The sequence below is a fragment of the Leucoraja erinacea genome, chromosome 1, assembly GCF_028641065.1.
Source record: "Leucoraja erinacea ecotype New England chromosome 1, Leri_hhj_1, whole genome shotgun sequence".
NCBI classification, from domain to species: Eukaryota; Metazoa; Chordata; class Chondrichthyes; order Rajiformes; family Rajidae; genus Leucoraja; species Leucoraja erinaceus.
Genome location: NC_073377.1, coordinates 17,728,821 through 17,744,316, shown reverse-complemented (window position 1 = coordinate 17,744,316; position 15,496 = coordinate 17,728,821). Strand labels below are relative to the sequence as shown.

Below are 15,496 nucleotides of genomic sequence, written 5' to 3'. Positions count from 1 at the left end.
CAAGCTGCCAAAAAAAGTAGTTGAGGCAGTTACGATAACAATATTTAAGGAACATTAGACAAATGCATGGGTTGGAAATGTTTCGAGGGACGTGAGTCAAACGTGGTCAAGCAGGACCAGCATGTATAACCATCTTAATAAACGAGTTCCGTATTCGAAAAATGCAAGGAATCATGGGATTTGCCAAAGGCTTGTCTGTGGGCCTGGGGGCGTCGCTTCCGTCAGATTCCCGACATCTCTGGCCGGGGATGGGCACTTGGGAGGGGACTGGGATGGTCCAGTGGCGGTTTGGCAGCGATTGCGGCGCCGGAGACCTGGGCTCGGTTCTGCACTGACGGGACGCCAGCCTGGAGCCGTGGAGTTAGCGCTGCTTCTCCACACTGGCTGTAAGCCTGGGCCGTCGTTCCCGTAAGTCCAGGCAGGGTGTAGGTTAACCTGGCAGGACAAGCAGAGTTGAGCTGGATTTAGTGCTGCATCTCTGCGCTGGCTGTGGGCCTGGGGGCACCGGTCCCGTCTGACTCCCAACATCTCTGGCTGCCCCCGGGGCGGAGGGGGGGGGAGGTACTCGGGAAGGGACGGGGATGGTCTAGTGGCGGTTTGGCAGCGATTGCAGCGCCGGAGACCCGGGATGGATCCAGCTGCAGACGAGGCGCAGGTCTGTGTCCATGCCGCGGCATGGCTGCCATAAGTGTTTTTCACTTGTGACCTATGACCTGGGCATGCATAGTCGGAATACCAAACTTGTTATTGACATGGATAAACTAGACCAAAGATCATGTTTCCGTGCTGAATTAATCTATGACATTGCAACTATTCTAATTCTGTATAAACTAACTGGTAGGTGCAGAGTGTGAATCCGTTGACAATTTTGTTATTTCCCTTTACACAACTTTGCTCCTTCAATTCCTGCCTGGCTTCCCTTTGCTTTAGGTGAGTGATTTTATTGTCAAGAGTATATCCCAATTGCTTGGTATTATTTTGTTCTTCTTCTTCTTGCGAATGAAACATAAACCAAAGGAATAGTTAGATCTCAAGCCGGGTGTTCAGCAGCCAGGTTGTTGGCTCTGCGTCAATGTCTGCCAGGCCCTGAGCTCCATTTGGTGGGTAGTAGAGCGGGCACCCAGAGATGACATGGTTGCCTGTCTGTTGTTCTGCTCCACATTCACAGGCTGGGCTCTGGCGGAGTCCCCATCTCCGCATGCTGGCATTGAAACGCCCAACTCCAGTACGAAGTCTACACAGAAAAGCTGGAGAAACTCAGCGGGTGCAGCAGCATCTATGGAGCGAAGGAAATAGGCAACGTTTCGGGCCGAAACCCTTCTTCAGACTGATCGGGGGTGGGGGTAGGTGGGGACAAGAAAGGGAAAAGGAGGAGTAGCCAGAAGGCTGGAGGGTGGGAGGAGACAGCAGGGGAGCTGAGGAAGGGGAGGAGACAGCAAGGACTAACAAAATTGGGAGAATTCGATGTTCATGCCCCTGGGGTGCAGACTCCCCAAACGGAATATGAGGTGCTGTTCCTCCAATTTCCGGTGCTGCTCGCTGTGGCCATGGAGGAGACCCAGGACAGAGAGGTCGGAGACGGAGTGGTAGGGGGAGTTGAAGTGCTGAGCAACCGGGAGGTCAGCTTGGTTATTGCGGACCGAGCGGAGGTGTTCGGCGAAACGATCGCCCAACCTCCGCTTGGTCTCACCGATAGATCTGCTGACATCTAGAGCAGCGGACGCAATAGAGGTTGAAGAGATGCAGTGATGTCGCACTGCTTGGGTCTATGGCGCGACGACGAGATAGTGCCAGAGTTGCTGCTTGCCTTCGGATTCCGAGATAGTGCCAGAGTTGACAAGGGAGTTATGAAACATTCGCAAAGACCGCTCCCTCCATAACTCCCTTGTCAATTCTTCCCTTCCCTCTCGGTCCACCGCTCGACTGGAGTAGGTTGAAGGCACCCGGTGATGGTTCACAAGGTGCTGTTCAGGCTCGTGTCTACCAGGCTAGTATGTCTACTACTACTCCATACGGGTGCGCAGTATTCAGCTGGGGCATACACAAGAGCTAAGGCAGAGGTGTGAAGAGTTGCTGGACTGGCTCCTAAACTTGTTCCTGCCAGGCATCGGATGAGGCCGCTGCATGCCATGACCTTGTCGTGGAGACCAGCCAGGTGTTGATGAAATGTAAGCGACTTGTCCAGCTTTACGCCGAGGTAATTGGGTGTTTGTTGGAAGTCCAAGCGCCTGTTGTTAACGAAAACAGCTAGCTCTCGCTTAGCTTTCTTGTTGTTTAGATGGAATGCTGTTGACACTGTTTTGGCTTTGCTCAGCTTTAGACGCCACTGTCATAGGTATACTGCCAAAGTCCCCATGTCTTGACTCGAGGAGCTTTCGATTGTCTTCCACTCTTTGTGTCTCATCAGGATGGCTAGATCGTCGGCATACTCATATATTCCAGCGATGGTCTCTGGGAGGTCATGGATGTACACGTTGAAAAGCAGCGGAGCCAAGATGGATCCCTGTGGGACGCCATTCTTCAGTCTACATTGCCTACTTTGCGGACATCACTGGTCTTACGCACAAAGCTGCAGTTTGATATCAGCTCCATGATGTAGCATACCATGCGCCTGTTTGGCAGCACCCGACAGTTAGTCCCTGGTCCCACACGGTGCCATAGGCAGCTGTCAGGTCTATAAGAACAGCTCCTGCCTTCTCATTTGCCTCAAAGCTGTCCTTGATGTATTGGGTGAGGAAGGTTACCTGGTCCGCAGTAGATCGACCTTGGCGGAAACCAGCCTGCTCGTCGGGTAGTTGAGGGTCTTTGATGGGGTTGATGCGCCCGTGGATCAGCCTCTCAAGGAGTTTGTATGGGATGCAGAGGAGCGAGATGGGCTGGTAGCTTTTAGGATCATCCTTTGGCTTGTCCGGCTTCGGGAGAGCAATCACTGTTGCGCGACGCCAATTCTTTGGTATTTTGCACTTCAACATGGAGGTCGACAGCTGCTGTCGGATCCAGTTGGTAGCAACTTCTCCTGAATGCAGTAGAAACTCCTGGTGTATGGTGTCAGATCCGGGAGCCTTTCCTGCTTTCAACATCTTGAGTGCTGTGGCCATTTCCTCGGAGGTGAAAGCCGTTGTTAGGTCCATATCCACTCTGCCAGTTTTCCATGACTCGGCCACCTCTTTGCTCACTTCGCGTGAGAAATCATGGTCAGAGTTTGTGAATCGACCATTCGTAACTACTTAGGATGCGATTGCATTGGCAGTCACTGGGCATTTGCCGGGTTTGGATGTAGCTCTGCCAGTCAGGCGGTTGACTGTGTGCCATGCATTTACGGCTCGAGTGGGTGAAGTCCATCGATTCAAGATACAGGTGCACAACCTTTTATCCGGTGTTCCAGAAACCGAAAAGCTCCGAAAACCGGCCATTTTTTCCAGATGTCGTCTGCGCACCAAAGCTCGCGTTTGGCGCCAAACCTGACCCAAAACGACCCACGGTCAACCCAGGTCTGTACTACTGTAGCGGCTGCCTCCTCCCTGGAGACCGGGAGACGCTTAAACATCTGTAAATCATTGCTTAAATGTTGGTCAGTTAGTTCGGAGGGCTTTTATGTGAATCGGTGAAGGGGTAACTTTAATTCTTAGTCCCCTACCTTTGTGAGGCGGGGACGGTCAGGCCTTACCGGGTTGCGTGCATAAGCTCCGCATTGTGCAGTGGGGCTGCGGGCGGCGCCAGTTGTAGCCACCCCGGCAACTTACCCCTGGCTGCGAGGCGCTCCAAATCCAGCACGGCCCGCGGCCGGACGCCCCAGCTCTGCACCAGCGGGGTGCGGGCAATGCGGGTCGCCGTGCGGCAAGCTGACGGCAAGCTCCGGAGTGTGCCACACAACATCGCGGAGCGTTTTTGGAGCCGCGCAGCCAGGGGTCGAGTTGGGGGGGGTCGGAGCTCCAACGGCGCCGCCCGCGGCAACGATAATGCGAGGTTGGGAGTTACCTATGACTAAGAATTAAAGTTTCCCCTTCAACCTAAACCACCACCACCACCACCACCAAAAAAATCTCCAAACTAACTGACTAACATTTATGCAATGATTGCCCGGTCTCCGGGGATGAGGCACCTGCTCCAGACTTTTCACTCCCTAATACACCTAATCTACGCTAAAAATCTTCCATTCTGAAATCCGACAAGTGTCTGGTCCCAAGGCTTTCGGATAAAAGGTTGTGCACCTGTAATGGAATTATCTATGATATCCTACTTAAACTAAACCAAGACAAAAAAATCTGACTGTTATGATATTGCCATTTATGACACCGGATTCACTCTCTAATACATTAATTGCATTACAGAATGACAACCTTTCAATAATTCTTTCTTGGGTGTAAGAATCTTTATAATTTTAGAGAATTTATATCTTTGGGTACCTAGAATTAGTTTCTTCAGTTTGAAAAAAGCCTACTGGTACTCAGTACCTACAATGTGAGAACATTTTAGCCAGTTGGGAAGATTGCCAGCCACTATGGAAAAAGATCTTCAGCAGGAAATAATCCCTTCCCTGTCAATTCAGTCAATAGCCACATTCAGTCTGCAGAATCAGAAGGTCATGCTCCATGCTAAATTGATCTTTTGCTGTGTGATTGAGAAATACAAAATTGCTAAGAATACTGTCATTTGTTTGGCTCCAAGGGTCTACATCTCTGCTGTATGGACCAGACTGGTACTGTGGTCTTGCAAAGTTATTATCCCTGTGCCATGGGAATGGATTGAGGGCAGAGCTTTAGGAAGAAACTGGAATGGTCATCTGTCGGCAACCTTAAATAACACAAATCTTTTTTTTTGTGTTGTTTTAAATATATATATATATATGTTTTATTGGAAAGCAGTGTCTTTCATCATCAAAATCATTCCATTGGCAGAATTTTTTTTATCATATGCTCCCTTCTGAAGTGGTTTACAACAGGAAGAAAAGTAAGGTATCGGAAGAAATGTTAAGTGACTTCAAATAGGAAATTGTAGCTCACTTCATCCACAAAATTGCTTTTATGATGTCTGGAGCTGACATTTTCAGTATCGCTTACGGTTCCTGTGCCAAATATGCCTGTTCTTGCAAACTTAAATCAACAGAACCAGACTTTTTGTAAAGGTTTTTTGGAAAGTTGTTGTGTTTGTTAATCAGGTCACAAAGAAGACAGTTTTTAAATCTGAAATCATTGTGAGACCAAACTTTGCGTATTTTGCTTGTGTTAATATTAGAGAACATGAATTCACAATGTGATTTTGGTATCCTCATATTGTCAGATCTCATTGTTTTGCAGCCAACTAAATAAATGACAGTTGGGCAAATGTAAATTAGAAGTTCAATATATGAACTAATGCTGCTAAACAGACGTGTTAATGAATGCATTGATTTGGTGTACTCTGCAAGGTTACAGACTGAGATCTACAAAACAAGGACACAAAATACTGGAGTAACTCAGCAAGCCAGGCAGCAACCCTGGAGAACCTGAATAGGTGACACTTCAAATCGGGACCCTTTTTTCAGATTGATTGTGGAGGGGTGGGGTGGGGAGGGGTCTTGAAGAGGGGAGGGGCAGGACAAGACCTAGCAAGTGATACGGCGAGGAAGCAGGGGTGTTGTCTGTTAGACAGATGGACGAACAAAGGCCAGAAATAAAAAGACAATAGGTGTGAGATAAGGATTGAAGATTGTGAAGCTAGAGGGAGGAATGTCTTGTTTTGTAAACCAGCATGTGCAGTTCCTTGTTTCTACAATACAAGGAAGTAGTCATTCACTTTCTTGGCTGGAATACTGTCTGTGAATTGAATAAACTTCTCCTCTAATTTAGTTCAGAGACACAGCGCGGTAACAGGACCTTCGGCCCACTGAGACCGTGCCAACCAGCGATCCCCGTACACTAACACTATCCTACATGCAAGGGACAATTTATAGCTTATTTTAATCAAAGCCAATTGACCTACCAACCTGTACGTCTTTGGAGTGTGGGAGGAAACCGAAGCACCCGGAAAAAACCCCCCATGGGGTCATGGAAAGAACGTACAAACTCCGTACAGACTGCACCCGTAGTCAGGATCGAACCCAGGCCTCTGGTGCTGTGAGGCAGCAACTCTAACATTGTGCCGCAGTGCCGCTCTAGAACATGGAACAGTACAGCAGAGAAACAGGCCCTTTGGCCCACAATGTCTGCGCCGAACATGATGCCAGTTTAAACTAATCTCCCCTGCCGGCACATGATCCTTATTCCTGCATTCCCTGCATATCCATGTGCCTATCTGAAAGTTTCTTAAATGCCACTGTTGTATCTATCTCATGCAGCGCGTTTCAGGTACCCACAACTATTTGTAAAAACGTGCCCTGCACTTCTGCTTTAAATGTTGCCTCTTTCACCTTAAAGCTATGCCCTCTAGTTATTGACAATTCCACCCTAGGGAATGAAGCCCCGACTGTCAACTCTGTCAATGCCTCTCATAATTCATATATCAGGTCTCCCGTAGGCCTCTGACGCTTCAGTAAAAACAATCTAACCTTAGTCCAACCTCTCCATATAACTAATAATCGAGGCCGCATTCTGCTAAACCTCTGCTGCACCCTCTCCAAGGCCTTCAATTCCTTCCTGTAATGGGGCGACCAAAACTACATATAATTCTCTAAATGCGGTGTAATCAAAGTCCAATAAAGATGCAAAATGACTTCCTGACTCTTATGCTCAATGCCCCAACCAGTGAAGGTAAGCATATCATATGTCTTGTACCTCTTATGGTTCTTCTAACCTGTTTTTTCCATATTTTTGAGGGTATGGAATAGATATGTCCATTCTTTTTCACGTTGTGAATCATTTTGAAGGATGCACCCAAACTCCTTAAAGGCACATACTCCTGAGGTTTGGCTCTTTTCCAATTACATATTTTTTCAGAGTCTTGACAATGAGCATTGGAAAGTTGTTTTATCATAGAAACATAGAAATTAGGTGCAGGAGTAGGCCATTCGGCCCTTCGAGCCTGCACCGCCATTCAATATGATCATGGCTGATCATCCAACTCAGTATCCCGTACCTGCCTTCTCTCCATACCCCCTGATCCCCTTAGGATTCCCTTAGATGCACTGCAAGTCACTCTGCACTTCTACATAATCCATATACATATTATGTCTTAAATGGAAATGCTGAAAAAGTCTCTTTTCTTGCTTGCAGCATAGTAGTCAAGGGCCTGTCCCACCAGCATGCGTTTGCATGCGTCTAGCGCGACCAAACGTGGTGGCCTGAGGAGTACGGCCTCACGGGGCCGGTCCCACCTCCAACCGCGGAGGCGTATGGAGTTGTGTGGTGCTGGTCCCGACATCATACTCACCAATCAGCTGGGCAGGAGGCGGGCCGACTGAATCTGGAAGTCGTGCGGTGACGTCATCGCGCAACGCCACACGCTAGGCGTATGCCATCAAGACGCTGTGTACGGCGTCGAGACGCTGCGTACGCCCGTCGAGGCGGTGCATACGACCTCAATGTGGCTGCGGGCCAACAGGCCATTGTCGCGCGGGATTTTCGGACAGTGCAAGATTTTTGGAGCCCCGCACAACTTCATACGCCTCCGCCGATCGAAATGGGACCGGCCCCGCGAGGCCGTACGCCTCAAGCAACCACGTTTGGTCGTGCTAGACGCATGCTATCGCATGCTGGTGGGACAGACCCTTAATCGCTACAATGCCATGACTGAAGTTAGCAGTTGGGTTACAGATGGCCAAAGTGAACTAGGAATGCAGCAACTGATCCTGCTTCTTTCTTGATCTACATGGGTTTTGCTGGGAAAATGTTTATTCAGTAAGCAATCAAAAGGTCACGAGTCACCTACTTTATACCACACAATAGTGTTTGGGAATGAAAGCTGACTGAATAGACGGTTTTGATGCTTATGATGTCTTCAAATCTACAACAAAAATAATTCCTGGGTGGCATGTAAATAACTTGAAACGAAAAGAGAATTCTGTTTTTTGGGTCTACATGTGGTAAAAATGAGAATAATTTTAGGTCAAAATTTCGGATCGGGAGGAAATAATTACATATCACTATCAGTATACTTTTTATAGATTCAAAATAGGCTCTGTAATTCCCAAGAAAAGGGATAATGCAGCTTTAGAAGATGCTAATTTCAGTATTCTTTAGAAACTTGGCGTGGGTTTGCTTTACTTTATTTTCTGCGAGTATATGTACAGATTTTACTCTTTAAATGCCTTTCCAATTTTATTTTGAAAGGCTACCTTAATTTTTAACTTTTAAGCTTAGAAAATAACCATGAAGGAAAGAAGCTTGCATATAAAATATTCTCATTACTAAAGTGGTTTAAATATCTGCTTATTAAATAGTGATATTGTTAATAATAGTTTGAAATGAAAATATGATACATTGCTCTATAATTTATGGAGTGGGTATTTGTAATTATTACTCTTTTCTCTTTTTTTCAGCCTGTTTGCTTTACTTTCGAAGAAGCACAACAAAGTTCTGGAACAGGCCACACAATCATTAAGTGGTTCTGTCAATGCAGAAGAGAATTCCCCAATACCCGATCACGTAAGTCTTGATAACAGAACTTCACAAGTCAAAGTTGTCATATATGGAATGGTGTTGAACTTGTTTACACAAAAGAGCAGCAAGCTAGACAACAGTAACTTCACATGTATCATTGAATTTATAGAAAACTCATCTAATATTGCAGTTACAAAACAAAAACATGTAGCTTGTGCACACTGCAGGCACAGTGCACAATTAATGGAGGGCATGAATGTATGAGGAAATAGATAGTGTACCAATCAAGCAGACACCATTGTCCTGGGTGACGTCAAGCTCCTTAAGTGGTGTTGAAGCTCTATTTTTTTTTAAGTATCAGGAGATGAGACATCTGACAGATGATCCCCACGTTCTTGAAGCCAGTGTATCTATCTAGCTGATGCAGTTGAATTTCTGGTTAGTGGTCATCTTCCAGATGCTGTAAAATAATTGGCATTGGTAATAGCATTGGATTCAAGAATAAAAACCCGGTTAAACCCTCTCACTTTTGTGGAGTGAATGTTACTTCCAATTTATCAGTCTCTACTTAAATGGTGGCTGGATCTTGCAATTATGGACAGTTTTGTTTTTGGATGAGCTGTGAATAGAATTGAATTGTGCATTCGCTGGTGAACATTTCTATTTCTGACCTCGTGATGGAGAATCATTGAAGTAACTGAAGATTGTTGGCTCGAGGACACTGCCTTGATAATAGTGTTATTCTTTTTATGTCCTGTGCAGTGTCCAGGCAGTGACAATAAACATTGCTGAGCTACTCCCTGTAGGTTCTTTGCTTATCTCTACAAGCTGGCAATGACCAAGAACCAAGAATGGAGTCTCGTTTCTTAATTTTCTAATCTCGATGACTACCCAAGAAACATGATGATCAGCTGTACAGCTGCAACATTGTGTCCCAACTCTCATACTCACTGCCCTCGCTAAGAAATCAAGCTTACCAAATACCTTCGCTAACCTAGCCTCCTGACGCACCATCTTCAATGAGCTATGGACTTGCACTTCAAGGTCCTTTGTACGCTGACACTTCTGAGTTCCTTGCCCTTTATATATCCTGCTAGAATTAGATTTCTCAAACTGACTTACGTCATCCCTCTTTCTTCTATCTCCAAGCCCATCTTCATCTAATCTTATCAGAGTTTTTCTGTATAGTGTACTTATCTAGCTTCCCTTTGAACATGTTCATGCTGAAAACCTCAGCTGTTCTTTGTAGTAACCCATTTTACAATATATGATGAAAAGGCTGGAGTAACTCAGCAGGTCAGAAGAACATGGATTTGTATTCAGTCTCGACATGAAACGTCATGATCCTGTTCTCCAGAGATGCTGCCTGACAGGCTGAGTTACTTCAGCATCTTGTTTCCTTTGCTTCTCTGCTTTTACAATATATCATCCTTTAAATGAAAAAGTTGCTCCTGAATTCTCTGTTAGCTATCTGATATATCTGTATATACAGGAGTACAATAGGATAAGGTTTAATATATTAAACCAGCAGTCAGGGAGTAAGTCAGAGTCAGAGTGTAAACTTCTGGTTCAGACACACAAGTATAAATGGGTGGGTGGGAATTTTAAATTTAAGGCCCTGAAATGTTTTAAACTGGGATAGTTGCAATATATTATGCCAGTGGTTTTACAGCACTGTAAAAACCCATCAGCACAATTATCAGCAGGTAGTACCTTACCTCAAAGATCCAGCGACTAAGGTTTAATCCTGAGCTCCATCCCTGTGCCTGTGGAGTACATTCTGCCTGTGACTGCATTGATTTCCTCACATATCCCAAAGATGTGCTGGTTAGTATATTAATTGATTTAAGATCATTTACCCCAGTATAGAAATCAGGGGTGGCTTGATAGGTATGTGAGAAAGAATAAGTTACAAGCAGATGAGTGGAGGAGTGACGTTGGTCTGGGAGCTGACAAGGATTTATTGCCTTCCATATCATAAGAAAGTACTTATTGATATTGTGGTCTGAACTATGTATCACTCCAGACATCTTTATGGTTGAGTCTAACTGCCTCCTCAACCTAAACATTGAACGGACAACAAATGCTTGCATTTCCAAATATATCCACATCCTAAGAAAGAATAAAAGAAACAGTCATGCAGCGTAGAAACATGCCCTTTGGTCCAATTTGCCCATGCCGCCAACATGCCCCCATCTACACCAGTCACACCTGCCCGTGTTTGGCCCATATCCTCCTAAACCTTTCCTAACCATGTACCTGTCCAAATTGTGATAGTACTTGCCTCAACTACCCCCTCTGGCACCTCATTCCAGATATCCACTACTATTTGTTTTAAAAAAAAAGTTGCCCCCCAGGTTTCAATTAAATCTTCCCCTCCCCCCCACCACCTTAAACCTGTGTCCTCTGCTTCTTGGTGCATCTACTGTGGGTAAACAACTGTGTTCATTTACCCTATCTATTCCTCTCAATCCTATACAAATCTATGAGATTACCCCTCATCCTCTTGTGCTCCAAGGAATAGAGTCCTAGCCTGTTCAACCTCTGCCTATAGTTGAGAACTGGCAACATCCTCGTAAATCTTCTCTGCACAATTTCCACCTTAACAACATCCTTCCTATAACAGAGTGAGCAAAACTGAACACAATACTCCAAATGTAGCCTCACCAACGTCTTGTACGACTGTAACATAACCACCCAACTTCAATCCTCTGACTGATGAAGGCCAATGTGTAGGAATGTTACAAAATTTTGAGATTTTAAAAATCAAGTCTGCAATTTATCCCATCAGATAAAGCATAAAAAGAAGTTTAATTTAACACCTAATTCACTTTCATATCTTCAGTATTAAAAAAGTTATGGCCATTTTCATACTCGGAAATTAGCATCTTGTTCCCTATTGATTTTCCATTGACTTAACACAAAAGTTGTGATCAAAGACAGTGAAATGGCCATAACTTTATTAAAAATTAAGAGAACTGAAAGAAATTTTCAGTTATTATAGATAGAAGCATTCTGAAACAAATATTAAACAATCTTACTTGGATGACCTGAAATTAAAGCATATAATTAGTTAGTTACCCAATTGTAGCTAATTCCAAAATTCAATTACTAGATCTAAACATCTATCCATTTCTTAAGAAAAGATTAACATTTTTAAATAGCCTAAGTGTCCAAAGAACATTCACACAAGAATTCACAATATAACATGATTTTTAAATCTCATTGACATTAATTTATAGGCCAAATGGAAGGGATTTAGTGTTCAATTGCTGTAAATTAATGGCCATTTAAATTAGCTTGCGAGTGGGATTTTTTCGAACGTGCTGGTTTGGAACGCTGCCATTGCGGTGGATTGAAGCCCATATGCGGCATGAAAGATACTGCGGGATTGAATGGGCCCCCAAGTCACGCATTCGCAACTTAAAATTTTGAATAAAGGGATCTCGGATAAAGGGATCTTGAATAAAGGACTCGGATTGTACTCGCTAGAATTTAGGAGATTGAGGGGGGATCTTATAGAAACTTACAAAATTCTTAAGGGATTGGACAGGCTAGATGCAGGAAGATTGTTCCCGATGTTGGGGAAGTCCAGGACAAGGGGTCACAGCTTAAGGATAGAGGGGAAATCCTTTAGAACCGAGATGAGAAAAACATTTTTCACGCAGAGAGTGGTGAATCTTTGGAACTCTCTGCCACAGAAGGTAGTTGAGGCCAGTTTATTGGCTATATTTAAGAGGGAGTTAGATGTGGCCCTTGTGGCTAGAGGGATCAGGGGGTATGGAGAAAAGACAAGTACGGGATACTGAGTTGGATGATCAGCCATGATCATATTGAATGGCGGTGCAGGCTCGAAGGGCCGAATAGCCTACTCCTGCACCTATTTTCTATTTTTCTATGCTTAAGAAGCCCTTTTTAATGTAAAAATAAACAACCTACCTTGCCTTGTCCCCTACATGAGATCCATCCCGTTGTCGGCGTTCGCAGCTTTAGAGGATGATTTTTAATCTACTATAGTAATTAAATAATCCAATTTACTTTAAAAATACCTGCAGCGAACAAATTTCGCAGCGATTTTTCGTCAGCAACTAAGTAGGCTGAACAACATTGATTTCAACAGCCTAGAAAAAGATTGCGTTATAAACCCGCCCCCCTCTCAAAGTTGCCAAAGCCGCGCACACGGGCAGCGGCAGAATTGCAGCGCCACTGAAGGTAAGTTTTGCAACATACCTACAATGTGCTGAAAGCCCTTTTGACCACCCTATCTACCTGTGACACCAACTTTAAGGAACTATATATCTGCACTCCTAGACCCCTCTGCTCTACAACACTCCACAGAGCCCTGCCATTCATGAGGTACAGTGCCCTCCATAATGTTTGGGACAAAGACCCGTCATTTATTTATTTGCCTCTGCACTCCACAATGTGAGATTTGTAATAGAAAAAAAATGCACATGTGGTTAAAGTGTATATTGTCAGATTTTAATATAGGCCATTTTTATACATTGTGGTTTCACCATGTAGAAATTACGGAAGTGTTAATACATAGTCCCCCCCCCCATTTCAGGGCACCATAATGTTTGGGACACAGCAATGTCATGTGAATGAAAGTAATCGTGTTTAATGTTTTGTTGCGTATCCTTTGCAGGCAATGACTGCTTGAAGTCAGTGATTCATGGATCTCATGAATTTACCATTTTTTAGCTTTGGAAAACTCCTTTGTTGCTTTAGCAGTATGTTTGGGATCATTGTCTTGCTGTAGAATGAACCGCCGGCCAATTAGTTTTGAGGCATTTGTTTGAACTTCAGCAGATAGGATGTGTCTATACACTTCAGAATCCATTATGCTACTACCATCAGCAGTTGTAGCATCAATGAAGGTAAGTGAGCCAGTACCTTCAGCAGCCATACATGTCCAGGCCATAACACCAACACCACCGTGTTTCACAGATGAGGTGGTATGCTTTGGATCTTGGGCAGTTCCTTCTCTATTCCATAATTTGCTCTTGCCATCACTCTAATATGTTAATCTTCGTCTCATCTGTCCACAAGAGCTTTTTTCAGAACTTTGGTTGTTCTTTTAAGTACTTTGTGGCAAACTGTAAACTGGCCAGCCTATTTTTCCAACTAACCAGTGGTTTGCATCTTGCAGTGTAGCCTCTGTATTTCAGTTCATGAAGTCTTCAGAGGACAGTGGTCATTGACAAATCCACACCTGACTCCTGAAGAGTGTTTCTGATCTGTCGTTTGGGGATTTTTCTTTATTATAGAGAGAATTCTTCTGTTATCAGCTGTGGAGATCTTCCTTGGCCTGCCAGTCCCTTTGCGATTAATAAGCTCACCAGTGCTCTCTTTCTTCTTAATAATGTTCCAAACAGTTGATTTTGGTCGGCCTAAGGTTTGGCAGATGTCTCTAACAGTTTTATTCGTGTTTCTCAGTCTCATAATGGCTCAGTTGACTTTCATTGGCACAACTTTGGTCCTCATGTTGATAAACAGCAATAAAAGTTTCCAAAGGTGATGGAAAGACTGGAGGAAAGACTAGGTGCTGAGAGCTCTCTTATACCTGCATTAAGGAGGCAATTAAACACACCTGAGCAATTACAAAGCCTGTAAAACCATGTGTCCCAAACATTATGGTGCCCTGAAATGGGGGGGGGATCATGTATAGCTGTATTTTGTTCATGGTGAAAACAAAAAATGGCCTATATTAAAATCTGACAATGTGCACTTCCCAAACTGCAACACCTCACACGTCTCTGTATTAAACTACATGAGCTATTCCTCAGCCTACATGCCCAACCGATCAACATCCTGCTGCAATTTTTGATAACCATCTCACTATCTACAAAACCACCCACTGTAGTGTCAAATGTTACTGTCTTGGATTTATAACCTCTCGATTCTGTCTTTCCCACAAATGGAAACTTTTTCTTTGTACCTAGTCTCTCAAACCTTTTTATTATCCTAACAACATCTGTCATGCTCTACATGAAATAAATCTTTGCATCCTTTCAGTGTAAATCTGCTTGTAATTTAACTAAGATTAATGGTTTCACTCAGAAGTAGGAGATGGAACGTCAAACAGCTGCAGTGCAGATCACTGTTCTAAAGGTACAAGTGCCCAGGCACAAACAGACAGCCGTAGTTGTAGAATTTTTTACCTCTGCTGCCATGATAAAGATGTAACAAGGATGAGAAAAAAAACACAACGTGCTAGAGTAGCTCATTGGGTCAGATAGCATCTCTAGAAGACATCGATAGGCGACGCATTGAGTCAGGACACTTCTGCGAACTGATTATACTTGGGGGAGAATGGTGGAAATGATGTGGGGGACGAGACAAAGGCTGACAAGTGATACAAGTGGATACAAGTGAGGGGGAGTTTTGATTGGCAGATGGGTGAACAAAGGTGAGATATTAAAAGGAGACAAAAGGGTGACTGATAAAAGAAGAGGAGTGAAATGTAATGCCAGAGGGAGGGATGTAGGTGGAAGGGGACGGACAGGTGGAGGGGATAATGGGGACAGGATAGTGGGAGAAACGGATGCGCATCAGGGAACTCTCTCCCCAATTGGTCCCTTGAACTAGTATTGTCATTCAATAAGATCACAACTGATTCAACTTGTCCTGGTGTGCACCCGTTTATCCCACCATCTCTCCACCTGCCGTCACCCTCCACCCCCCACCCATTCAGTCATTCGGAATGGAGGAGATCTGGAAGCCTTGGGCAAATTCTATTAGAAACATAGAAATTAGGTGCAGGAGTAGGCCATTCGGCCCTTCGAGCCTGCACCGCCATTCAATATGATCATGGCTGATCATCCAACTCAGTATCCCGTACCTGCCTTCTCTCCATACCCCCTGATCCCCTTAGCCACAAGGGCCACATCTAACTCCCATTGTTACTTTCTTTATTTTAATTTTTTATTTTTTTGAGAAATTCTTTGTCCCGCCAGCCTTTTATCAAAATTTAGCAA

At 44.4% G+C, this 15,496-nt stretch overlaps 1 protein-coding gene across 1 annotated transcript in view; it reads left to right on the top strand.

The window, feature by feature from the left end:
* dym (dymeclin) overlaps positions 1 to 15,496 on the top strand; it is a 304,411-nt gene that overhangs the window by 214,281 nt on the left and 74,634 nt on the right. The window contains 1 exon segment of the mRNA XM_055659199.1: positions 8,456 to 8,561. Coding sequence (XP_055515174.1) covers positions 8,456 to 8,561 — 106 coding nt within the window.